A 27,699-nucleotide genomic window follows, 5' to 3' on the forward strand; every position below is an offset into this window, starting at 1 on the left:
GTGTACCTCCTACCCCACATTCTAGAAGTCCTCTATTTGAGGAATCAGAGGTACTAATCTGCTCTCTTTGCCAAGTGAGGTAAAAGAGAAATTTGAATTCAGGTACCTCATAATAAAATAAGTTTTTTACGACCAATCTATATGATCAGTTTGGAAAAAAGATGATAAGTACCTTATTTCTTCTGTCCTTGATGACTTTGATGCAATAAACTATATCTGAAAAAAAATACATGCTAAATTTAACTTTTATCAGAAAATTATTTCAGTATCTAAAAATACGTATTTTAGTGAATAGCATATTAGAAAACTCCACTGAGAACACATAGAAACTTTCACATTAGTAAAGCGAGTCCTCCTGCTCAATCACTCAAAAAAAGAAATTGCTAAAGAAAAGGCAGAGCACCTGACCTTACTTTATAATTAGCATATTCTAGCTGAAAAAATGAAATTCCACCTAACAGTGGTGTATAATGCTTACACATACATCTGCAGGGTGTGCCACAAAAGGTGAAACAGGTATTTGTGCTCTGCTCCTCAGTTCAAGTGTCACACATTTGTGGATTACTGTAGAAAGCCCAAGCTGTATGTGACCAGACTAAGTGTACCTTGCACCATCCTACATAAATGAGTGAACTACAAATAACTTAATTAATCCATATTAACTTAAATCTGTATTGCCACTGGTACTTGAAGATCTTCCACAAAGTAAATAGTTAAGCCAAGAGGTATATGGATTTATAATGATCAGTATCAGCCTTCACACTGTGTAAAACAAACACACTTCTGTACCATATGGTTTGTTGTAGAAAATGTATTATTAAGATTTCACTAAGCATCATGTGTCTGCAAAAACACAGGTACATAAATTTTGCTAATAGCTAGTATGAAGAGTTCCTGCCATATCATAACCACTCATGTGATTTCTTTTCCACATCAGACTTGCAAGACAAAATTTTAAACTCGCACCATCACAGTAAATGCATGTCTAGATGATAAGTTTTCCTTACATTTTCCAAAGTTAGTACCACAAAACACTACAATGAATTATATATAAGATTTCTAATGTTATTTCTCCTTTTTTTTTTCTGGCTGTAATGCATGCACTTGATGTCTTGTAGACTGTTTTAACCCTTAAGTTAAGACAAGGCTTTGATTTAACTGCTCTTTTCATATTTTGCCTTGGGTTTTTTTGTTTGTTTTTAGAACACAGCTCTAGATAAAGAGAGTCAGATTTTCTGCAGCAAGCGCTGTCATGACTCTGGTAGAGCTGGAATGGAGAAAAATTCTGCAATTACTGCTGCAGCTGATGATCCTCGTGTGGCTGGGTCCAAGACCCTCTTCCCTGCTGCTTCTGAGCCACTCAGATCCCCCACGCTCCCTGCCTCAGTATCTCCCGAGTTTGCTGGGGATCAGCCTGGTGCATAAGACTGATGAAACCAAATCCAGCCGAAGCTCCCTGCGCTCTCGTCACATTTCTCTTCATTTCACATGACAGTTTGTTTTCAGTTTGCGTGCACCCTCTCGTGGCGAGCCCAAGGCAGGCTCTGTCACGGGAGACTGAGCTTCTAATAGTGGGTGAGTGAACGTGCGTTTTGAGTGCTCTTTGCCCTTGTCTTGAGAATAGCAGTAGGGGAAAGATTCTGGCAATGTTAGATGATTTTTAAGTTATCTGTGTTAGTTTAATTAACTGCATTTCACACAGCCTTGGGCTCTAAGTAGACTAACTTATGGTGTAGCTAACCATATTTTTATATGAGCAGTGAGACGATGAACAGTCACCTGGCCTCACCTCTACAAGCAGGTTCTGTTCTTCTGATGAGGATTCTCAGAAAAATGGGAGAGGAAGACAAGGGAAGAAAACTTATATTCACCTTATATTCCAGCGCCTCTATTTTTAACCAAGTTTCTACTAAACTTGAAGAGGCAAATTTTCACGAAAAATTTTTTAGTGGACTAACTGTAAAATATCATGAGACAAACATTGGAGATAGAGGGAAGAATGGTTGCTTTTGCATCAAGTTTGTGATCTGACTTGCAGACTGCAGGGTAGTGTTTAGATAATATGAATTTAAATAAAGTGACTTGGGATGTAAACATGAGCACTGGACATTTTGTTTGTAATGAAGACTGGAGTCAAGGAAGCCTTTTTGTTCTAGCCATTTTCTATCCTAACCACAAGTGTCCCATCCACACCTTTCTCCAGGGTCAGACTACCTATTAGATAAAATAAAATTACTTTGGACCTGTGAAGAGAAAGCCTGCTGCATGTTATCTAAGCTAGGATGAATGGAGCAGTTCCTCGTTCTAGGCTGAGCTGATAGCCGGCATCAATAGCTATCAGAGGTTTGTCAGTGCTATCCCCCCTATTCACCTGGTGCAGGCACTGGAAACAAGGATTGGGGAGCAGCTATCCTTTATCTGCAGTCACAAGATAGATGAGGTTTTATCTTTACCATAATGCTTAGTTCAATATAGTATGTATTCAGCTTATTCTTTTCATTTGCTCGTTCTTACGAATTGGTCATAGTTCATTTTCTTTCTTAGCTATACTTTCTACTAGAATTGTAAAAGAAAGACCTGCAATAAACTTTCTTCATTAAAAAAAAAAAAAAGAAGTCATTCATTTCATTGAGAACTCAGTTATTTTGTCGGTGAAAATGTCATCTTATTCTCTCTGGAGATATAACAGTTAGGTACCTACCAAAAAAAGTTTTCATAAAATTAATCTGAGGGATTCCCGTAACCTTTTAAAGTTCATTGACTCCTATGGAAGACATAGGTAATACATGACTGAACATGAGTGTTTTACCTTTTGAAGAGGCAATTAAAAATCAAAAAGTGCAAACTCATAACTTAAGGTCATGGTACAGCTGAAAGATGTAGAGCATCTTGGAAAAACAAAAAGGGTAGCAAAAGGTATGAAAGCATATTACGTGTCTTAAACTATGATAAAACGGTTGGGCTACAACCAGTGATTGTGAATTAACTTTGTTACGGGTTCACTGGAGTAAGTTCAAGATGTGTGGAGAGTATGGGAATGGCCTTTGTATAAAATTATGTACATTTTTATTTTAGTACCGTGCAAAAATATGAAGATAACACTCTAATCTTACTCAGAACAGAAACTAGTGAGAGCCCATTAGCTAGTTGTGTGTGCAGTTGGTAAATTCTGTGACAAGTCTTAGCCTAAGCTAAAGAAAGGATACATAAGGCCAAATGCAAGGTCCTACATCTGGGTCGGGGCAATCCCAAGCACAAATACAGGCTCGGCGGGGAACAGCTGGAGAGCAGCCCTGAGGAGAAGGACCTGGGTGTGCTGATTGACCAGAAGCTCAGCATGAGCCAGCAATGTGCAATCACAGCCCAGAAGGCCAGCCGTATCCTGGGCTGCATCAGAAGAAGTGTGATCAGCAGGTCAAGGGAGGCGATTCTGCCCCTCTACTCCACTCTCGTGAGACCCCACCTGGAGTACTGCATCCAGCTCTGGAGTCCCCAACATAAGAAGGACATGGACCTGTTGGAGCATGTCCAGAGGAGGGCCACAAGGATGATCCAAGGGCTGAAGCGCCTCTCCTATGAGGACAGGCTGAGAGAGCCTGTTCAGCCTGGAGAAGAGAAGGCTCCGGGGAGATTTATTGAGGCCTTCCAGTACCTAAAGGGAAGAGTACCTACAGGAGAGCTGGGGAAGGACTTTTTACTAGGTCATGTAGTGACAGGACAAGGGGGAATGGCTTTAAACTGGAAGAGGGCAGGTTTAGATTAAACAATAGGAAGAAATTTTTCACTTTGAGGGTGGTAAGGCACTGGAACAGGTTGCCCAGAGAAGCTGCAGAGGACCCATCCCTGGAGGTGTTCAAGGTGAGGCTGGACATGGCCTTGGACAACCTGGTCTAGTGGGAGACGTCACTGCCGGGGGGGTTGGAACTCAATGATATTCAAGGTCCCTTCCAACCTAAACCATTCTATGATTCTATAATATCAGCTGGAGCGGGCTAACCAGCCACCTACAGCAAGGAAAGGGAGCCCCTGACAGAGAAGACAGTGACAGACTACTGAATTGGGAGATTAGTAAAGAGGGAGCAGCGACAAAGTGATGAATGCTGGGTTGAGGGGTTTTTTTTTCTAAAAGGATGGATATTCAGCTGTGCAAGGCCTAGATATTTATTTTACAAAGAAAAAACTGTCATGGATTAGGAGAAATATCTAACAAGTTGTGTTCTACAAAACCTTGTGCATATATAAAAGAAAGGATGAGAATTTGCCTCGTCAACAGCTGCCAGTTCTAAACTCTTACTATGTCTCATGGAAGAAGAGAGCAAAGACATACATACCCTGAATTCACGTCCCGAAGTTCATGACTGATCAACAGCTAAACATTCTTAGGCAAGTATTTTGATTCACAGAGCGGAGGCAGTTGATAGCCTATGCCAAAACACTTATTTAAAAATAGTGACGACAGCTGGAAAAGATGATCATGCGGCCAACATAATCGGATAAAAACATGGGCTAGCTGGGCAAGTTCTTAACTCTGTATATGACCTTAGGAAAGTCATATCACTAGTCCATACCTTAATTTAGTTCCACAGATGTTAAATCTGTGGGTGCATAGGTGGTATGTTTGTGGTGCTCAGGGTATCACACTGTAACATGAAAACAAAGACATGTTGGTTAACACTAAAACACTTAATGAATGCTCATAAGTATTATGCTTGGTTTATCTACTGCACTTCCATTTAATCCTTCTGTCATTGTAGAACCATCAGTTGCTGGAAGAAGGCAAAAATAGAAAAGCAAGTGTAAAACAGGACTGTGCTATCTGCTATAAAGGGAAAGAAACAACTATAGAAACTGTAAACTTGAACTGTACATTTGTCAAAAAGGACTGTCACCTTTTTTTTTTGTTGCATAAAAGTAGCTGAAATTCATGTACCATTTTGATAGATATTGATTAAATGCCAGTTTTTTCAAACACTCAACAGTGACAGCACAACTGCTACCATGCCTATGTTTTAAAAAATGAATAATTAAAAAAAAAGTATTTTTAAAAATCTCCAGTCTTTTTAGCTCCTTTGAACATGAGTAGTTGTTCGTATATCCCAATGGAGCCAATTCCTGCAGTTCCACATTTGAAATCCCAGAACTGAATCCTCCCTTGCTGTAGATCACCGTAACACTAAGGTCCCCAAGATTCCCATCAAAATTTACCCTTACAATTACCCCCATTCTTGAACTTATACAATTCATTACAATAATTGTCAAAATACATTAAGGTAGATGATGTTTTATGATAATGTTACTTTCATCAAGTATTGCCTCATACATATAGCTAGTCACTAAGAATATTTACATAGGTCACTGTTACTTTAGACTACTTTAGTAAGCAAAGACCTCTTGTTTTCAGATGTATAGTTATCCCCCATCTAAATGGAAGACTTGAGGAAGAGAAGCTAGGAGGAAGTAATGACTAAAACTAACAGATTGCAGGGTAATTTTTCCTAAATTAAATAAATAATGGGTTTGGTTTATTTAAATATATAAATTAATTCTATATGTAAGATACCAGAAAGCATTTTTTAACCTACTTCTTACTCTGAATTTTCCCTTTCTTTCCTCCTGCATTTTTTTTTTTTAATAAAACAACCCAAAACAAAACACGGGCTTTTCTACTATAGTAGAATATACCCAGTGCGCTGGGCTTAGGAACAAAAAGCGTGAAGTTCCTATTCACAGAAATTATTTTGATCATCTCAAGCTAAACCAATAATTTTATACAGCAACCAGAAAATTTTTATTTTAAAAAAAAAAAAAAAAATTTTTTTTTTAAAAAAAAAAAAAAAAAAAAAAAAAAAAGTCTCATTTAAGCCTGGGTTTCCTATCTTTCCTCCAACCCCCATCCCCCTGACCCCCAGTAGTCACTGGTCTAATTATTGCACATTGACAGAGTACATTTACTTAAGTATTTATTCAGTTTTCTATAAATACATGTATTTATCAATTATCTTTGGTTTTAACAGTTTTAAAAACGGGAAATGACATTTCACATTTACCTCTTTCAAGCTACAGTCAAACAGCAATTGGGAAGCAACAGAAATGCACAAAACTAGTAACCTATCCAAAATGCTAATTAAGTAAAAATGGGGGTTTTTTTAAGATTGAAAAAAGGCAAGTAAATCAAACACTCCTTATGCAATCAGTTTCAATGTCCAATGCATACAAATAGGTATGTACCTGAGCTTTTCTGTCAGGGGAATTCTTTCTAGGGGAATTTTTGTTTTGTTTTTAAACTAAATTAGCATTAGAAAAAAAAAAATACCAGGGCAGGGACTGAAGAAGCAAGCTGCCATGCAACCATCCACCAAGAAGTTTTTCCTTAGCTGTTGCTTCTGTTCTTGATTTTGTTTCAAATAGCACTTGGATTTCAAGTGTCCATCTTCATTATTTTTGGAAACCAAAAGCCCAGAGTGAAAATCATGTAACATGCAGATTTCAGAGAAGCACAGCTTCACCAAAAAGTACCAGCAACTATTCCCTTCTTTGCCAATTAATATTAAATGCTGATGTTTAGAGCCAAACACTTAAACTTTAAACCATTCGCTTAAAAAGACACTAGTTCTCCTGTTTAGAACAGTCAGACTTTGGCTTTGCATCTACTGGGGTTTGCTTGAAAAAGGATCCCTCGCAGAGAGGATAAACAAGACAAAAAGCAAAATGTGAGAGCAATCTGCAAAGTCATCTATCTGTTGTTGGATGTGTCTATTGCTGAATACACCACATTCTAAACACACAACTCGACTCAGTTGTGCTACAGCATTTTGCAGCTCAGAGCTCACAATTCACAGTGAACAAAGCAACAGTGGGAAGAAAAAAAAACAGTAAACGATCATATCTCAAACGTTGTCCATTTAGCAAACAGCAAGTACCACAGTTGGAAAACCTCTGGCTATGCAATAGAGCATACTTTCCAAAGCGCGTATCTAAAAGTCTTCAATTAGTTGACTATATGATGCAGTTCCAAGCACAAAGCTATACGTAATTTCAGATTTTACTAAATATACAAATCTCTTTGGTTTCAAGACTATACTTTCTGATATTATCACAACTCCTTTCTTGTAAAGGAACTGAATTTCCCATAATTTATAAAAAGTTGTGAAATATTTTACATACCCTTTATAAGAATATGCTGCTTTATAATAAGAAGTATCAACTAAAAATAAACTATTTACAGGTACAAGTTGGAATTTATTCTTTCAAACTTAATTTCGTACGTTTTAATCCACTTTTTTCCTCATGAGCCTGGCTGTATTTGAATTGAAGGGCTTTAGGTTAAACGTAGTTGAATTTCAATACATCTAAACAAAAGCAGAAACCATTTCCTACAGTTTTTGATCCAGAGCTTCTAAAGAGCAGCTTTAAATTATGACGCATAAGCACGGACATGCATCATTAGCTGTATTAGTTTACTGAAGATCTTAGGTTGGTTCTGCGAAAAAGTAAACAACTTTGGATTTCATGTAATGTTATATCATGTGGGAAATCCAAGCAAGTGACTCATCTCAAGCTTTACACAAACATCCTACCCCTATATGGGAAAGCTCTCTCCCTGGTTTAGAGCAGCACCCACAGAATGGCCAGTCTCTGGTTTTACTTAACTGGGATGCAGCCAGTTTCTCAAGAACAACATAGGCATCTTTTATTCCCTTTTAATTACTTCTGAGAGAAAGAGAAAGCAAAATAGAGGTGCCAAAACACAAACACACGCATGTTCACTCTGTGTGAACATGTAACTCTGTGAACATGTACATAAAATGATAAAGCTGTGATCTAGATGGTCACCATATCCAGGTAATTCTTATTCACTATAACAGTAATTATGTCCTGTCTAAAGTTGCAATAAAATTCATTTCCCAGAGAAGTCCCAGTTTTTAATTTCCTCTTGCTACTAAATGAAATGAAAACAATTTTTTGTTCCAAGACACCAACTTTGTATGAAAAACACAAGTCAGGTTTTTGTTGCTGCTGTTCAGATGTGTGGAATAGCTGAAGAAACTCCACTGGTCCTTAAAAATCCCCACCCTGATCTTACACATTAAACGCACCACAGCAGAATAGGTTCTCTGTGATGTTTCTAAACAGGAATTCAATTTGCGTATTTTTAGAATTACAATGAGAACCCAGAATCACGCCAACTTCTGACAACAGTCATAAAAAACAGCTACCACCGTACTGTAGTAATATTAACATCTACAAGTATCCACAAGAAGGGCCGGAAGGAGGACCCAGGGAACTACAGGCCTGTCAGTCTGACCTCAGTGCTGGGGAAGGTTACAGAGCAGATCATCTTGAGTGCCACCACAGAGCACGTACAGGACAACCAGGTGATCAGGCCCAGTCAGTGGGGGTTCATGAAGGGCAGGTCCTGCTGGAATAACCTGCTCTCCTTGAAAACGTGACCCGCTTAGTGGATGAGGGAAAGGCTGTGGCTGTTGTTTACCTGGACTTCAGCAAAGTGTTTGACACCATTTCCCAGAGCATTCTCCAGGAGAAAATGGCTGCTTGTGGCTTGGACGGGTGCACTCTTTGCTGGGCAAAAAACTGGCTGGATGGCCGGACACAAAGAGTGGTGGTGAATGGAGTGAAATCCAGTTGGCAGCTGGTTACAAGTAGTGTTCCTCAGGGCTCAGTATTGGGGCCAGTTCTGTTTAATATCTTTATCAATGATCTGGACAAGGGCATTGAGCGCACCCTCAGTAAGTTTGCAGATGACACCAAGTTGGGCAGGAGTGTTGATCTACTTGAGGGTAGGAAGGCTCTACAGAGGGATCTGGACAGGCTGGACCGATGGGCTGAGGCCAATGGTATGAGGTTCAACCAGGACAAGTGCCGGGTCCTGCACTTGGGTCACAACAACCCCATGCAGCGCTACAGGATTGGCGAAGAGTGACTGGAAACCTGCCCAGAGGAGAAGGACCTGGGGGTATTGGTTGACAGCTGGCTGAATATGAGCCAGCAGTGTGCCCAGGTGGCCAAGAAGGCTAACAGCATCCTGGCCTGTATCAGGAATAGTGTGTCCATCAGGACTAGGGAAGTGATCATCCCCCTGTACTCGACACTGGCGAAACCCCGCCTCGAGTACCGAGTTTGGTTTTGGGCCCCTCACTACAAGAAAGACCTTGACATGCTGGAGTGAGTCCAGTGAAGGGCACCGTATCTGGTGAGGGGTCTGGAGGACAAGCCTTATGAGGAGCAGCTGAGGGAACTGGAGTTGTTCAGCCTGGAGAAAAGGAGGCTGAGGGGAGACCTTATCGCTCTCTACAGCCACCTAAAAGGGAGTTGTAGTGAGGTGGGTGTCTGTCTCTTCTCCCAGGTAACAAGCAATAAGACAAGAGGAAACAGCCTCAAGTTGCGCCAGAGAAGGTTTAGATTGGATAATAGGAAAAAGGATTGTTGAGCATTGGAAGAGGCTGCCCAGGGAAGTAGTTGAGTCACCATCCCTGGAGATATTTAAAAGACCTGTAGATGTGGCACTTAGGGACATGGTTTAGTGGTGGACTTGGCAGTGTTACGTTAATGGTTGGACTCAATGATCTTAAGGATGCTTTCCAACCTAAATGATTCTGTGATTCTACACTCTCCCTTTCCTAGTAAATAACAACCTCCATCAGCAGAAAATCCACAGATAACTCTCTGCATTATCTTAGTATCAGATGAGCTCTTTCAGACATTTTTTCTGCTAAGTGCGGTAGAGCAGGAATCGTTAGCAGAAACAAAATGCTGCAGGTAGGTGGAGGACCACCAAGAGTATGTCAGGACCAGAAACAGTAATTAATACATATACTTTGCACAAGGCTCGCATTGCGTGCGTAGAGGCTTTTTGATAACACCACAGCACAACACAGCCAAAACCTGAAGAAATATTGGCATTTATCTACCACCACTCTGATCATACCACCATCTCTTGCCAGATCCTACTGCATTTATAACAGCAATTTTCACAAAATAGATGGGATTTCAAGCTACAAGTATTTCCCCACAAACCAAACTTGCAGCACTGCTGCTGACCAGCCTTGCTCTCAGCCACAGCAAACGCTGCTTTCCAGAGCACCTGCCACAAAACACAGCCAACATCACATCTGTTTGAACTTACCAGAACAGAAGAAAGCCCGGACTGTCACATAAAAATGCTCCCTCTGAATTTTGAAGAACTAGAAGACTCAGCTCCCTCTTTTCAGGAACCTTCGGCAAATAACAGCTAGCTGAGGCCCAGCTGCGGGTTAATGCCTGGCACCTGCCTTGATTCAACAGGTTTCAGGCAACCCATTTGACACAGGTGCTGCCCTGAAAAGACTAACAAATACCTGAACGGTGGGAAATTTAACCCTTTTCTGCCACCTCCTCACAAACTATGACATGGAGTAGTTCAGCCAAAGCTGGGATCCCAAGTGCAAGCCTGGCATCCCAGGGCAGCGCTTGAGGGACATCTGTTTACCTGTGGAAGGAGGAATATGTCCTACTCACCAAAGCCACCAGCAAAGCAGTCCAGAATGGGGGTGTCTTCACAGGCTTGCTCACGGAGCAGAAGATGAAAGTGTCCTTTTCCACAGAAGGGCTGCAGCACTCGGAATGTGCAAAAGATCGTGCTGCACCGCTGCTGCTGCCACCCCGAGGAGGACCTGATACCATCGCTCAGCTGCTCCGTCGGCACGCACTGCCTGGATGCAACTCAGGATGGCACACGCAGAGATAAAGTCACGCTCTCAGGTTGGGAAAGCATCTCATGGTCAACAGGGCCCTTTCTAAAACAAGCAATCTACCAAACCAACTCCCCATGAAATATTTTGGCTCTAATATCAGCAACTATTACTTCCATCAATAATAAAGTGTTTCCTAAGTCAGCAGGAGATCACAAAGAAGAGACTTTCAGGATTTCCATTTGGCAAAATACACGTTTGTTTGGGGGTTTTTCCCTCCACTCAGCCTAGGAAACCCACCCCTGGCGTGAGAAAAATGCAAATTCTGCTTCGAGTATACCATTTCCCCTCAAAAATCTTCTGATACAAAGCTATGAATGTTGTTGAACTTTAAGAAGTGTGGAGTGCAAGTTTTGCATAACAAATGTCACTGCTCAATACACTGGGCACTCGCCACAGACATGACAACTACAGCCTTCGCTTAATCAGATCATCCTTCTGCTACAGAAAAAGATAAAAATGTAACTCTACTGCTACCACCATAACCACATCAGTACAAAAATGCAGAAAGCACAGAAAACTTAGTCACCATTGCATAAACACCAAGAGTACTTTAAATGCTTTAGCCATAGCACCTATTCCTCTATCGTGAATATCCATTGAATCACAAGAACCCATAACTCCACTGAAGCTCTCAATTACAAATGTAATTTTATTTAATTTCTTCACTCAAACTGAATTTTCTCATTCCAAATCTTTACTGAAAGAGATAGTAGTTAAACGCTTAGAAAAAACAGGAACTGCTCTAGTAGGCAGCTAGAGAAATGTATGTATCAATACAGATATGGAATGTAAATTTCAACTCATATAGATCACAACATACAAAGAAGATTTTTATGCAATACAGACTTACAAAACAATAACAGTTCTTTTCACAAATATTTTCACAGAGTTCTGCACTGCAATCTTGTAGAAAAGTAGATTTGTGCAACACCAAAATAACTTATTGTTCCTTAGTATAAATTATTTTTCATTTCCTAAAAGAAAGAGGTAATGATCGGGCAGGATCTGGTTGGATTTGGTGATAGCAAAATAGAAAAGATATCGTTGCTATACGCAGAAAAGGAATATGGCATGTGCTACAGTATTGCAGGGGCCAGTTCTGGGGGAAAAAAAAAAAAAAAAGTCAGTCACCTGCAAGCCTAGTGCTTCTGCTGCTGTATGGAGGCTGTGCACCAGCAAACATCTGCCTTTTTAGTGCTTTCACAGTCAGCCAGCAGAAGTGTGCTTTGGTACTCGCACTTATTAAAAACCACCTGCCTCTGTGGGTTTCTAATTCGAGTTTAAAGTCTTCAGAAGTGCCTTTCTGCTTTTGAGGAACAATCCACATTTTGGTGTGCTTTGAAGGAGATGCCGGGTAGAAACTAGAAGGATTCACACGCGGTGTAACACAAACTCCATTCCCGATTTCTCTCTCTTAACTGCACAAAACATACAACTAAAAAAAGAACTAATTGTCTAAGTCTAGAAACATGCTTGAATAGTAACATTGATGGAAAAAATTTGCAAAGTTTAAAATTACATTAACCATAATTTAAATATTACCATTGATTCCCAGAAACTTCAGTGCTGATGTAGTACAATCATTTGGAAAAGTAGGAGACAAAACTGTGGTACAGATAGCACAGATTAAAATTCCCCAAACTTCATAATTCATTTCCATTATGTTAAAATCATATATTCCTCAAGGTTATAGATAAAGCTTCAGATGGAAAATCCGTTTCTTCATAATATAGCTAGAATGTGAGTTTTAACCGTCTTTACTTTAGATTTCTTTTACATACAGGGATCAAAATAGACTTCTCATTATGACTAAAAATATAGATTTTTAACTACAGAACCCAGCAGCCATTATTCTGCTTCTTTGCCCTTCCCCAAAAAAGTCAAGCAAGGTCTACAAAAATAGCAATTAACTTTAAAAAATAGGTCGCTTCTTCCAGCAAATTTAAGTTACATTCAGATGTAATATAGCTATTTATAAAGAACAATGTTGTGGCGAGACACCAAGGGAGGCGTGCTGTCTTCAGTTTCCTTCTGACAACAGCTGCCTGTGTCAGTGCTAATCCTGGTCTCCGTGAAGATCAGTATCTGGTTTGATACTCGTGGTGCCAACGGTTGAAATCATTGTAGAAAACCACTATGCTCCCAGATGCCATGCCAGTCATTATGCACCTAAGGAAAGCACAAGACCATATTCGTTAGTGAACCACCTCACGTTCAGATACGAGTCAACACACTGAAGAGTTACATCAATATAGGCACGAGAAGCCAAGGCAACAACCAGCTTCCACCGAAGACAGCTGGAGCTGGAAGCGCTCCACGTACCAGCAAAGTCAGGCTTTAGGGGCTCCCATCTTGGGCTTCCAAGGACTCCAGCAAGCTGGATTTGAATAAATTTACATCACCTCTGACACATTTCATGATCACAAAGCACACAAAACACCATGCAATCGTTTGTATGGTCAGCTTGAAGCTACAATTGAGAGTTAGACAACGGAATTGGTTACCAGCATCACTGTCCTGCAAGGCCAGTTCAGATTTCCTGGGATTACTTCTTGGCTTGCTTGGCTGTTTGGGTTTTTTTTTTTTTTGGGGGGGGGGGTGTTGTTTGTTGGTGTTTGTGTTTTGTGTTTGGGGGGGGGGGGGGGGGGAAGGGGGATGAAGGCCAGGTCACAGGCAAAGCGAAGGATGGCTAGGAGAAGTGTTCATTTCTGCTTCACCCCCCTCATTTAAGCACGTGATCTACATGGAGGAATCGGCTGTGGGCACAGGACTTCAGTTGGAAATGTTAGTGTTTGGGTTTGAAAGCAATGTGAAGGCTTTGATTGTTTTGGAAGTTCCTGAAAGCAATTACTGTGCCTTCCTACTGAGGCACTCTTTCTTTCTAAAGGCCTTACCCTTGGCCTACTACTAAAGATCATTTACATCTGTTTGAAAAGCCATGACCCCAACATAGCACACAATTACAAGAGTTTCTATATTGTCTTTTTTACTGTCTCACGTTAAAGTTTTACAAAAATGAAAAGTATGAGAATGTGTAAATTTCTGGCATTTTAGGGAAAAAAAGCCTCAGAATTTAAAAAAAAAAAATATTCAGAGTAAAAAGCTGTGATTTTTCCTTCAAAACAAAGACTAAATATGAGATCATCAAAGCATTGCATTTTGATAGTATCACACTATCTCAAGAGCACCATTTTGATTGGTTTTGTATTAGGTTAAAATGTCTTTTTACACACTGTCACTCAAACACATACATTCACGCATACCAAATAAATTCCTCTGAGTAATTACTCAGTAAAATACTCTGAGTAATTCTCTTCTGAGTTTCTGTGTCTTCAATCCCAAAGTGAGTAGGTTCCTAACTTCAGCACATGGATAAATTTATAGATGTTCATATTAAATTTCAGTTTATTGACATGCAAAGACTATGTTGATGTGCCATTAATTACAGTTTAAAAATTCTCTAAATGCAAAATTTTACACATTTCAGAGGTCAAAAATTCAACAGCTCTAATTCCAGATTTTGAAATATTTTTAACAGCAGGGGCTTTTTAACAGAAAACTGTTTCTTCCAAAATGCCTATAATTATGCTTAACAAGAAGTTGAACAGTTGATTGAAGTCCACAGATTTTGCTGGCTTGAATTTTTTTAAGTTCATTTTATGTAAGTTTTAGAAATGTAGTCCAGGTAAAATTGTTAAAACTTTTAGTATGGATTTTAGTAAGTGGAAGGTTCTCGGCAATATGCTTTACTGCACAACGTAGACATTCCTAAGGGATTTAGGAGCCAAATCTGCTTGAAAAGGACACAGGAACTCCATTAAACAAATACACCAAAGCAAACAAAATTCTAGCCCACAAGCTAGAATTGTACAAATGAAATGGTAAACATCCATCTTATAAACAAACAATACATCTGTGATAAAAACAAAGGACTTTTAAGCACAGCTGCAGTGGAAAGTGTAATGTAAAAATGTTAACTGATTGCCTCCAGTCGAATGAATCCTCAAGAAGGGTCCTGCTTTATGTGGATAAAATAACTTTTCTATTTTTTCTATGAAAATTAATATTTGTTTTAGCAAAATATGGATGGGTGGAGGGAATCTTCTTGTGCAACTATTCTAACTGTTCTATTTTTGTCTGGAATTAGGAATGTGATTTGTATTGTAAGTGAAAGAAGAAACATGAAAAGCACATATGTAACCTTCCACCTCCATGTGACCCATACTGTACATTGGCACGGGCCAATAACTCAAACGATCTTGAAAGTCTGCCAAGTTAAGATTTCTTGAATCTCTCTTCAGTCCCCCAAGAACTGAAATCCTGAAAAAGATTATCTGCCCCAAATATGACATGTTAGGAAGAAACTTATGCAAGCGCAGTATTCTCAATATAATCACCAGGATCTGTGATCCACAGAACATCAAAATCAGAAGAAAAACAAAAATGCAATCTAATTGTAAGTATGTATTGTCTGAAATTCTTGCGAAGACCAGACTTTGCTCTAACCTTTGGTCATACGACAGGGCCATGGATCGGATTCCAGCATCGCACCCAGGGTAAGCAAAAAGTTGTTTGAGGTCCCACATCTGCCAGACCATGACAACTCCATTGTCTCCACCTGTAAGCAGATATTGTCCATCTCGACTCAGCTGAATTGCCTAAGGGGAAATCACATGGATATTTGTCAGATAAATACGTGTTACTCTTCCTCCCTCTCTTTTACTTTCATAAAAAGTTTCATATTGGCAGCTGAATGTCTAGGGAGACTTGATAGAATAACAAGCTTTTCAGAAGCAACATTATTGTTATGTTATTCTACCCAGCAACAGAAATAATGTTATTATACACAAATCTCGTTAATACAGTAGATGTCACTAGTTAAGTTTTACCTCACCTGTGATTTACTCCATGTTCCAAAGATCTAATATGAGGTCAGCTAAAGAAATTTACTCTTCTAATTAGCTAGATTTATAAGATCCAGCAGCACTGGCATTAAAATATAGTACCTGATATTTCCCCAAGGGTCTTTAATACTAGCTTAGCAGAAGCAGAAGCAGAAGCTAGAGGGAACTGAAATGTTATACAAATTACTAGAATTAATTTAGACGAGCATTTTTAGATTCCTGCTCTGGATTAATAAGATAATGATCCAACTCTCTTCACAGAGACTGTGTTTCCTTTCACCCTCTATCCTGAAAGCACTTGTGACAAATACAATGGCTTATACCCTGATTTTGCATCTACAAATCTACATTTGAAATCATTATTTGGGATCCAGGTCATGGAAAAAGATGGGATATCATTGGTTTTCGTGGTGATGACTTTTTGAAACAGGAGTCTTCAATCTATTTTGATATTTCTTGTGTGCTGTTGGAAAAATCATGATACATACTGAGTACCTGGAAGAACAGCAACTTTCCCCAGTTACCTGATGACTATACCGGATGATACTATCAGATATCAAGATGACTGGAAGCATGAGAAATATTTCTTAAAGAGGGATTTTGCTAGTTTAAATAAGCCAAAATGTGGTTTAAGAGAACTGAGGTTGAAATTTTATTAAAATAATGGATACCTTATGGGGTCAGAGAGACCATGATCCATCTAGCCCAGTGTTGTGTCACCAACAGGAGATGCTGTGAGGCTGGTCACTCTACAGTCCCTTCCCCTTGTGCTCCCCACCACCCACAATCACTGCATCAGGAATATTACTGTCCATTCCCTTTAGTATCTATTTATGGACATGCTGCCCATGAATTTTCTTAATCTGTTTTTGAGCCTGCCGATGCCTTGTGTGGGGGGGAAAAAAAAAATATTAAAAATTGGCAGAAGTTCATTACAGTGCAAAATAGTTTCATCTGTTTTGAAGTGATCCTACTAGTTTCAATGAGCAGCCCATAGGACTCGTATTGTGGGGTTTCCTGATAACAGTTCTGCATTTATCTCATCCATTGCCTTCATCACTCTGTAGGCCTTCAGTATTCGCCACCTCAGAAAACACTGAATAAAACTAGTTCCCAATACCAATCCCTGGAAGACTCCATTACTGACTTTTCTCACAGCAATACTGAGATCTTGTACATCTTTTCAATGTGGGTCTTGGCAATTACTACTGCGGTAACCCTGAAGAGTATGAAAGGGTTAACTTATGAAAGGAAGACCCTGTCCTGCTGCTGTGCAGAAAAGAAACTTAAGCAGCAGAGGATACCAGGCCCTGATTTTATAGCCTCATCCCCCCAGCTACCTGGGAAAACTGAAGCGTTTGTAGGTTTAAAAGAAAACAACAAAAAAGCAAAAAGCTGAATGAATTCTGTCATGTGTAATGACATCAGCACGAGCTACCAGCAAGATCAAGACCCATAAAACTACACTTTGGACCATTATTAATAACTCCTGTAATCCCAAACCTTTTCCTAGGCTCTCCTTCTGTTTCCAGATGCCTCTTCTCAGCTCTCTCTCTGACTTTTGCTCCCTGGTTTGACTTCTGTTTTTTCCCTTCCCTGCTCTCTACTTTTATTTTGTAGACAATGCTTGGCACAGCATCAGCCTATCACCCTCTTCAGATGAGCACATGGAAGGGTGAGAAACAACTTTCCTAGTTGTTTGCTGGATGATTTGCTGTTATCGAAAGGAAAATAAGGAACTTTGCTACTATGAAGTACTATTATCTAGTATTAAACTCCTGATCCTACCTAATCCTTCACTCCGTCGCTCCTACTTACAATTCCTTTCTTTCCTTCACTCCTTTCCACCTCTTCTTGTCTTCTCCCAGTCTCTGACAAGTTTCTGCATTCAAATCTCTACTTCTCTGTTCCTGTTGCTCTTGCAAACACCCCTTTCATTCTGGCCTTGGTTCTATCCTTGATTCTGCTCTTCTTTCTCCTCTGCTTCCCTATCAGTCCTTCGCCTGCCTTGTCCAGGATCACCTCATCAGGTTTCTTGCCGCGGCATTTTTGTGCACCTCACTGCAGGGGATGATTGGTTGCAGGGAAAAATGCTGCATCCCTGGGCTCCAGATGTTCAGTACAGAATGTAGATGCTAAGCATTATCTACTGAACGTATTTACCCTGTGATTTGTGAATCAGCTTAATTTGGGCAGCTTTTCAACAAAATACACATCCTTCTCACCAGGACTAATTTGTGATAAATTTCAGCTCCCTGACCCAAGATAGGGAGCCACAAAACTTTTCAATAGAACAATGTAAGAATGGAGGATATTCAGAGCAATGGCTTTTAAATTCCAAACACACATGTTCTACAAATAGATTGATCCACTTTAACTAAAACGTTGTCACTGGGAGGCAAGGAAATTGCCTCAAGATGATAGTCTCCAAGCAAAATTCCAGCTCAAAGATTTAAATTTAGGAAACAGTAGAAAGAACTGAAGACAGGATCTTGCAAACGTATCTCTCTCTGCTGAAGTCTGCAAGTATTTTGGCAGTGGCAAGCTCTGCTTCTACAGTTTTTCAATATGCAAAACTTGTAACATACTGTGATTTTAAATTCTTCAGGAAAAGGAAGTTGTTTTTTTTTTAATATACAGAATTTATAGCGCTTGCACCACAAAAATGAGAGAAACTGAAACACAAAAATGTTACATTCATGCAACATTAAAGTGTTTATACAGACTGCTGACAAGCTTAGAAGCCGAAATATACAGTGTACATAAGATACTGCTTCGTGAACAGCAATAATTGAAGTCAGACACATTGCACATCTGTATTTTTTGCATTGCTGTATGCCATTACTATGACGCCAAATACATCCTTTAAGAATTATATGATGCACAACACTTCCATTCATACAGGGTTTCTATATTATATTATAAATTTTGACTGTTTAATGCAACAACTCCCAAGTAACCAGAATGAATCGCATTGCTAGAATTTTATTTCACACAATAACTTTAAAATGAATGTAATTGAAATACAAATGTATACTGTAAAAAAAAACATTATAGCACTGAAAAAAAACCAGAAGATAAACCTATGTTTTGAATTAAGATGACAGCGCATACATGTAAATTTAGACACAATAAAGCAGAATATGTGGAGATTTTTTCCAACCATATCTAAGTACAGAAAATTGAATACTAACCAAGGTTAGAGTTGAGTATTCTGAGCTGGAACAAATGTTCCAATCATAAATTGCTTCTGTGATTGTTTCTACCAGCCTGCAAAAACATGCTAAACACCTCCCAAAGCACAGCCCCAAGAAGCCTGAAAACTCATTTAGAGACCCTCCTAGAAGGGTATAGTAACTCAGTAAAAAAAAGGGTAGAAAACAAACTGAGATAAGACTGCGAAAATTATCCAGAACTTGCATGCACCAAGTAGACGATCATGAGATCTAACATACCACACACAATTATTAAAAAGATTATTCATTAGAAGCAAAAATCAATATGGGGTGGTTTTCTTCTCTATAGCAATGGCAGTCTCCTAAGGGTATTTTCAAATTGCAATGAAGACCGTGACAAATAATTATTTGCTACACTTATAAAATTCAGCTGATGAAAATCCATTAACCTTATGGTCATGGTTCACTTGAATTTTATACTTGAGGCTTTTACTGAAGAAATGCTATATTAAAAGGCAAATTAAAGCCATTAATCTTTAACTCTTCCACTACCTGAAAAAGGCAGTGGTTTTGTGATCTTTTGATTAAATAAAGTATAGGCTTTGAACCCTTACTAATACCTATGCAATTTTACTAAGTCATTGGCTTGTCATGAAGACAGGATGTTGATTTATTTATTTTTATTGTTTATTAATACATTTCTCAGCCACTTGCATATATATATATATATATATATATATATGAATGAGGAATGAATGGAAGAAAAAGGTCACCCTGTCAGCATTTCAGTTTCGTGACATGCCCTTCAAGATTTAACAAACGAAAGGATGCTTTTACTCCCAAGTACTCCAACTGGTATAGAAGACGACATGAATCAATTTTACTGTTCTGCTTTTCCCCAGCGTAGTTTATCTACGATTCTGCTAGGTATGAAACTGAAACAACTCTGCAACTAATCTTTCTCACAACATGAGCTTCAGACTCTCAAATAATCCCCAAAGCACACAATTTCAGCAATGTTCTAAAAGCTGCATTCTGACTTGTATTTCCTTGGAAAGTCTCAAAACTTTGCACAAATCCCTTTTAACATCTCAGATTTTTGAAAGGCAGTGCTTTGTAAAAAGGCAGAGCTGACGCTGTGACAGCCCTGGCTTACAGCAGCGGGAGTCTTGTGGGCACTTCCACATTTCAAAACAGGCTCAGGAAAGAAAAATAAATTGGTTCCTCTGGGTGAAACAGCATACAGTCTTTGTTTAGGGTAAAATAACTTTACTTCTCAGAACAAGCAGACTATTTAGAGTTAAGTTATTCATTAAGATATCTAAACATTACATGGTAGATGTACTGCGATATGCCTAAGCTCCGCTGAGCAATACAGTATTTAAAACAAAAACAGGTGGAAGGCATTGATTAGACTTTGAATTTCCCCAGAGTGTCTGAAGTTTTTCTAGCAGTTTCCTAGCACAAGAACACAAGAAAAAAAATCAGAATTTTGTTCAAACATCACTATTGAAAACTGCTAGGTTTGACAATAATGTTATGAAATACTGGTGCATTATGACATAGGAAAATAGAAACTAGGACGTTACATTGCAGATTCAACCCTTATGACCATAGGAAAACAGAAACTAGAATTTTACATTACAGATTCAACACTTACGGCCTTTTCCTTCCCTATTCTATCCTCTTCGAGCAAAAAGCACGGAAAAGTGTTTGTCAGCACAGCCCATGGGTAGGAACTATTCATTTTAAATGCCCCTACTTTAATCACGCAGTTGCCACTTGCCTTCTAACATGGTATAGTGCAGAAGCACTGGGAAAGACGCTGTAGGTTGTTTAAGCGTAAAGCCCAACTGGGACCACTGGGAGAGAAAGAAAACAAAACAAAATAAAACCCAAACCTCTGTACATATGTAATTCTGGCCCACAGAGAGCGGAACTTCCATTGCCTCTAGCAACATTCCTAAAGCTGTGGGTACTGACTGAAACACTACAGAAATTGTTTTAGCCAGCAAGGGATTTCTAGATATTTTACAGATTTTCTGGCATAGCTGACAACATAATCACAACTGAAAGTGACAGATTATCAACATTATTATGGTAAAAAGAGAAAACACCGTGGTATGTACTTGCTTTATGGAAAGAACTGGGATGATGGGTAGGCTGAAAATCTCAAAAGCATTTGTACAAGGACAGCCAAAGGTGCAATTTCAGAGAACTGAAGAAAAGATTAAAAATTGATTAAAAAACTAAAAAAAAAAAAAAAATCTACATTACTTGGGCAAAATGGCTTGGGACAGAAATGTACACATTCCGACTTTCTTTCCCCAGCCTCAAATCTGCACTTGCGGCTCCCAGAGCATCCAAAGATTGAATGCCCTCTCACCCCCACAGACAGCACTATGGAAAAGATGTTCATCAGAGGTCCCTTCCAACGTCAACCATTCTGTGATTCTGTGCCTCTCGGACCACAACTACTGGCATAGAGATAATTAAGGTAGCCTGAATGCTGACCCAGATATGTGATCTTGCTTCATGTCTCTGTGGCATTCTGTAACTTTCTAGCAGATTTGGTAAACCTTGTTCATTTTTTTCCCTTTCCTTTCTTTTTCATTCAAGGAAAAAGTGGGAATATTTTTAATTCAAGGAAAGTATTCTTTTGACGTTTCTGCTTCACTGCTGTACAGCTGGCAGGTTCTGCTCTGCTTCATAGGTACTAACTCATAGGAACTGTCAAAAGACCTGCATTTTGTATTATCAAATAATTTCCATAAAACCATAAGCTTAAAATGCCTCCTGCATAGTTTTGGAATTGTTCCATGTCTCTTGCAGCTAAAGATGTGGAACCTAGCTGCCTGCTCAGCAAATGCCAAAAGGGCTAAAGAGGTAAAATATAGACATATGCCTATAAACTTCCTGAAGCTCAGCACAGCACACGCTCTCTCAAGCTAAGATGAAGGAATGTACACAGAAATGCCAAAAAAGGGAAAACCAACATCCAAACCAGCACGTCCAACGACCTCCTGCCTTCAAACTCAAAAGTAAAGGAGTAGCACGGCTTCTCCTGGTCAGCAATTAGTAATATTTGTATTCTTCAGTTCAAGGAAATGCCTACAGGATACTCCTTAATATACGAGCGGAGTTATTCTAAAATTAAAAACAGTACTATTAGGAGTACACGGTCTCCTTAACTACATTATTTTCAGAATGCTGCTGTTATGGTCTTGTACCATATATTTCTATGGTCTGGCTATAGAAAGGGTCTCTACACAACTCCAACATTGATAGCTTTTCCTGATACCGGAACCAATAGTCCTTAGCACACATTTGAGTACACTCACCTTTATCTTGTCATCTGTTTCCATCGTGGCTTGAAGTCTCCCATTCACACTGAATACACAGAAGAGGCCGTTTTCATAATATATGACACAGTGGCCTTCTCTTGAAGCTTGAATAAGTTTTGGTCTCAGGTGGTTTTCAGGACCTTCTAATGTTACAGGACCTTCTAACGTCCTCAGTAGATCTCCATTCATAGAATGTATGAGACATGGTCCTTCTAATGAGACAGAATAAAATCTGTAGTTACTGATTTACATGCTCATTTAAAGACATTACGTATCAAATAATAAGCAATGTCTTCTACTTAGGTAATCACTATTATAATACATTATAATGATTTTTACCATGTTTAAGTGGGAAGCCTATGACTTTAAGGGTGACAGAGTAAAATGAACAGCTTATCGCTTAAAAGCTTTGCATTAAGGTATTTTAGAGCACCTATCAAAACTAGTTAGAGACCTAACAGATTTCTTTTGTGGATTTTCTGTTAAAACTATGTAGTTAATTTTGAGAGCACAAAAACAAACGTACTGAATCTTATAATGAGATTTTCAAAATATGAAGACACAGAGAGGTAAGCGCAATGAATTTACATACATAGGTACTCTAAAAGCATATATTCTCATATTAAGTTTTTAACCCATACATAATCCACTATATGTTTTTTCATTAATACATTTGGACAAATATATGATTTGCATGTAAGCCACAAGCATTCACATGCATAAAACAGAAACACACACGGGTGCACATGGTGAGTACACCCAACTTTGAAAAAGTGTCTCAAAGTAGGTACTTTGGAAACACTAAAGCAGAAAGATCCTAATTCCAAGCAATTTCCAGTTTAAAAATAAGTGTGGACCAGCAAGTAGGAAGATGATTAACAATATCCATGGTATCAACACCATTTGTTATAATTTGCCCACCAAAAGTAGATCAAATGGGGCATATTACGGCCTTTGTAGCTAAGCTCAAAGAGCCTGAACACAACTGCTACAAGTTTTAGTTGGTAGTTTATATATACCCTTCATCAAACAAACAAGACAGCACATTCTCTTTCTCCTGAAACTAATTTTTGCTTCCCTTTCTGAGAAGATATCTATAACAAACATTTTTCACCATCCTGGCAGACAAGAGCTGTATTCAACTGTATGCTATCTGCAGTTACACACTGGATAAACAAACAAAAAGAAATAGTAATCAGCAGGCTACAATAAGGAAATTGATGTTGAAACTGATGTGAAAACTGGTTGCCTCTTCTTGTAAATGTCTAAATAATCCTCGGGTTTAACATGTTTTAAAAGAGGTTTCAAATTCCATAGCAACCAGAACAAGGTTAGAAATAAAACCATCATAAAGTTAATAAATTCTGCCACCTGAGACTATATTCCTCTTTGCATTAGGATTATAGCTTCATGAACAGAAAGCAATGACAGCAGCTACCTTACCTTTGGAACCACTTATTACCAGGCCAAGTTCAGCACAAATGGTAGCACAGGTGATCTCATAGTCATGTCCTGTCAAAATAGCTCGAGGAGTTGCGAAATCACCTTCAATGAAAAAACAATAAGAGCAATCCTTGGTTACAATCTATTTCCAAAATCACAGCTTTCAATCACTGAAGCGTCTTCAGTTTCCTTCCTCTTTGAGTTCATGTTCCCTACAAATCACTTCTATGCTACTGTTTGCATATGGTTGTTCTGTACTCATATCTACATAGTGCAGCAGCAGTATACTATAGGAATTCAGCCTGAGCACTTACTTACGCATTAATATAAGTCAGGTGTGTAGTAAAAACAAATAGAAGTTAGAGCACACAGATTTGCTTTTTCCCCTCCCTCCATCTCCCCCTCTATTTTTTTTTTTTTTTTTTTTTTTTTTTGTCGAGATTGAGATCTAAGTCAACCTTTTCCTATACCAAGCGTATGGAAACACAAGTGTCACTATGTACTGAGAGGAGACACCTACATTGCCCAAAGATGAAGTGCAACATCCATCAACTGATTTTATTTCAACCTAGTAACAGTGTTGAAACCTCAACCTGATATCTAGCTCCTCGTAAGATGTGGAGCTTGAACCATCACCAGTATGGATTTCAGATGAGTTTGCAAAATCAAAACACCCAAACCCAACACTAATTACTGCTGCTCCTATTAGACACCTCCCTGCAACAAGAACAATAAAACCGTATTTTTTTTGAGATCCTCTTTTTAATCAAACATATATGGATACCATAAAAAAAAAGAAATTGTACAACTGGGACATTTACAGGAAAATAAAAATATTCTCCAGGTGAAGATACAGAAAGGGTAAGCAAATGCTATAAAGCTCTCTAAATATTTTTATAACTTCACTCACAGGTCATTTGCTGGATCACCCTCTTCCATTTCACGGAAACCACAATGTTATTTTTTTGTATTACCATATAATTAGTTCATTTGTAGTATTTTACTAATCAATTCAACTCTAAAGAATGTATCTTTAGGCAACAATACCACATAGTTTCAAAAAGGATTAGACGAGTTTTTAAGTAGCAGGGAATAATTTCACTTCACAATCAATGATGATATGTGAGATACCAAAAAGGCAGTAAAGCAGTGGTAAAATTGAACTTTTTTTACTTCAAAAATAGGAGATGGTTTTGCAAAGAGACAGAGTAATAATAGGGCCAACCGATTCCATGGGTTACCAAGGTAGCATCATTCAAATTACATTTGGGGTTGTAACTTTTGTAACTTTTCAAAAGATAAAACCAGAAAAATGTTATTATTTTGTCTGTGTAGGGCCTTAACAGTACTAGCAATACTGGTACTGGGTCTTATTATTAATATATTATTATACTAAAACAGGTATCTACCCAGACCCTGCAGATGTACAGTGAGAGACTTCTGTGGAAAAGGAGTGTAGATCTGGGCTCGTCTAAATAAAAGCTTAGCTTACTTTCCATATTTTACATTCTTCTCATTCTCCCAGAGCGTCTGTGTGGCTGCCACATCCAAATGACTTTTTAGAAAAGGTCATAATCTATGACAAAGTATCAAATCAAGGATTTTGACCTTTCAAAATTTGATTTATTCTGAAGTTACTGTTATAATCTATCATTTATATCCACAATACAAAATCTTGAAAAGTAAATAAATTTGTTTCTTCTTAGATACATACATATACACTAGATACGTATATGTGTGCATATATACGCACACATATGCATGTATGTTATCAGCATTTTAAATCTGAAAATGCTTTGGAGCAACTTGCTGAATTGTCCCTAATCTCTTAATAAATAATCATTAAAAGCTATTGCTTTTGTTTTGTATAATGTTTGGCAAAACACACTCAAACCCAGGAAGTATGGCAGACAGTTCAGAAGCAAAGGAAAAACTCCCAACAAATTAGAAGCATAAGGGTAGAGACTTAATGACCTCTAGGTACTTCTCAGGTGGCTGATTCTACAAACGCTCACAAACTTTTTAGAGAAAGTCTGCTCCATTGAACTTTCCTCATGTAAACATGGGGCAGGCACCTCAGAAGATTCGTAAATGAACACTGCGGAGCTGAGCCACAAATTTGCAGTTTCACGGGAAAATGTAGCAGCAACCATACCAGTCTTATTATTCAGTAGCAATTTAATTTTGTTGACGCAATTCTTTCTCCCTGTTGTCCCCAAGCCATAAAAGAGGAGGCAGCTTTGTGCATTTAAAACTCTTGTTAGTTTGTCTTCTTTTAAATGAGCTGTCTACATTAGCAAAAATCTAGATGTCTGGCTTTATTGCTTTGTTTCACTTTCTTTTACTTTCAGAAATTGCATTTAACACATACTTGCATAGATCAGCAAGGAATTAATCTAATATATACTACACATGTTAATGAAACTTTTGAAATCAGAGAAGTTTTAAATGTGCAATGTTGTAGTGGAGGTAATAAATATAAGATGTTGGAGTCAGAAGGACTTATGAGAAGCATGTCTGAATGAATTATTAGGAGGTGCAGATAAACAAAATCCTTATAGTAAACTTATTGCTTACAGCAACTACACTACTGTAGGCTTTACCTATGTTAGGCTGTCAGCAACCATATACATAAAATGTAGGAGATAAGATTCTTAAAACAAGTAGAAACTGAGTATATATATTTATCACAGTCCACTGAAAAGTAAAATTGCATAAGTAATGCTTGCAGTCTTTTTAGAATTTGGACTTGACTTCAAACTTAATAAAGCATAAATCTACAGGCGGCAGGATCAGCGTTTCATAAATTATATCAGCTGTTTACTAAACTACATTTGCTTTCAAGAAACACTCTAATGCAAAAAAAGAAACAAGAAATTTGAATACTATCTTTAAAGAAATTAGGACTTGAATAAATACTGTAAAAGAGGAGTCCTGTGAAAAGTCAGGCTGACTCCTTTGATAAGAATGTCAAGTATTTAGGGGTTTCCAAGCCTCTGATTTTCCAAATAATGGGGTCAACTTAAAAGCTGGTCGTAGAGCAGAACAGATTTCTTTAAAAGCTTTTAAACTGTTATTGCTTCAGAAGATTGTCATGGTTTTCAATAATGCAAAGAGAAAATTTTATTTTGTTGCTGGTTTAAGGGGCACCACTTCAAACTTTTCTAAATTGTTTTAGGGGAACCGGCTTGCAGACCTTTTGAAAAGCTGGGGAAGTGACTTCAAAGGGAAAAGAGTCTTTGTCCGCTAAGCAGGTTTACGACCACTGATGCAAACCCTAACTAAGGGCTGAAAAGAATACTCAGTGCATCTTTATGGAGATCCTTAAGGAAGATGAACAAGTCAAATGAGATTAAAGATAGTTCAAATCCTAGCACTAATAACCAAGACACAACAGTTTTACAGATGTGCTTTTCTCAGCATAGTATATAATAATATCCTTAGTCTATACCATTGCTCGATTGCTACTTGAAGTTGAATGCCGTGAATCTTAACGCCACATTCACATTGCAACAAATGTCGTCAATGATTTATTTAAGTCACAGGAGGCATACGTAAAGTTATTTTCCAGTAATGGACAGAATACTTTACCTTTACAGTAACATTCAAATTATTTCAAAAGAACTCTCCTACATTCCAATAAATAATTTCTGCAAAGCTGTTTTCCCATAGAAAATAGCATAAAATATCACTCTTCCTAAAGTGACTAAAGTACATTTTAAATCATAAAATTCAAGCTTCAGAAGATAAAAGAAGAGCGCATGATATCACGTCAGCTTATGGCGATATTTCAGTGAAAAAATGCTAGGCGTTTGGAAACTACGTTTAAAAAGGAACAGCAGGATTATAGTAAAGTCAAAACTTTCTTCTAGTTTAATGACATCCAGAAGAAGATACGCCTTACTAGATAACAAGAAATTGGTTTGTGTTGCTGGGTCTTTCTCCGCTATTTTTTCAGCTTCAGTGATGTTACAAAACAAAACAGGATCATGACATTTTAAATCCATCAGTAAATTCCTAAAAAGATCACTTTCTATATTTTCAGCACTAAGCTGCAAGAGCTGAGCCAAACATAGGAACA

General features: G+C 38.3%; 2 protein-coding genes across 2 annotated transcripts in view; one reads left to right on the top strand and one right to left on the bottom strand.

Moving 5' to 3' along the window:
* The window catches only part of DCLK2 (doublecortin-like kinase 2), a 260,771-nt gene extending 258,924 nt beyond the window's left edge, over positions 1-1,847 (top strand). Inside the window, exon 18 of the mRNA XM_009890760.1 lies at positions 1,204-1,847. Coding sequence (XP_009889062.1) covers positions 1,204-1,425 — 222 coding nt within the window. The 3' untranslated portion in view covers positions 1,426-1,847. The remainder of the gene's footprint in view (positions 1-1,203) is intronic.
* Positions 1,848-12,526: 10,679 nt separating this feature from the next.
* The window catches only part of LRBA (LPS-responsive vesicle trafficking, beach and anchor containing), a 419,275-nt gene continuing 404,102 nt past the window's right edge, over positions 12,527-27,699 (bottom strand). Inside the window, exons 55-58 of the mRNA XM_009890761.1 lie at positions 23,619-23,720; positions 22,173-22,387; positions 15,258-15,409; positions 12,527-12,920 (exon numbers count right to left, since the gene is read on the bottom strand). Coding sequence (XP_009889063.1) covers positions 12,830-12,920; positions 15,258-15,409; positions 22,173-22,387; positions 23,619-23,720 — 560 coding nt within the window. The 3' untranslated portion in view covers positions 12,527-12,829. The remainder of the gene's footprint in view (positions 12,921-15,257; positions 15,410-22,172; positions 22,388-23,618; positions 23,721-27,699) is intronic.

Source organism: Charadrius vociferus, unplaced genomic scaffold, assembly GCF_000708025.1.
Source record: "Charadrius vociferus isolate BGI_N301 unplaced genomic scaffold, ASM70802v2 scaffold178, whole genome shotgun sequence".
NCBI lineage: Eukaryota > Metazoa > Chordata > Aves > Charadriiformes > Charadriidae > Charadrius > Charadrius vociferus.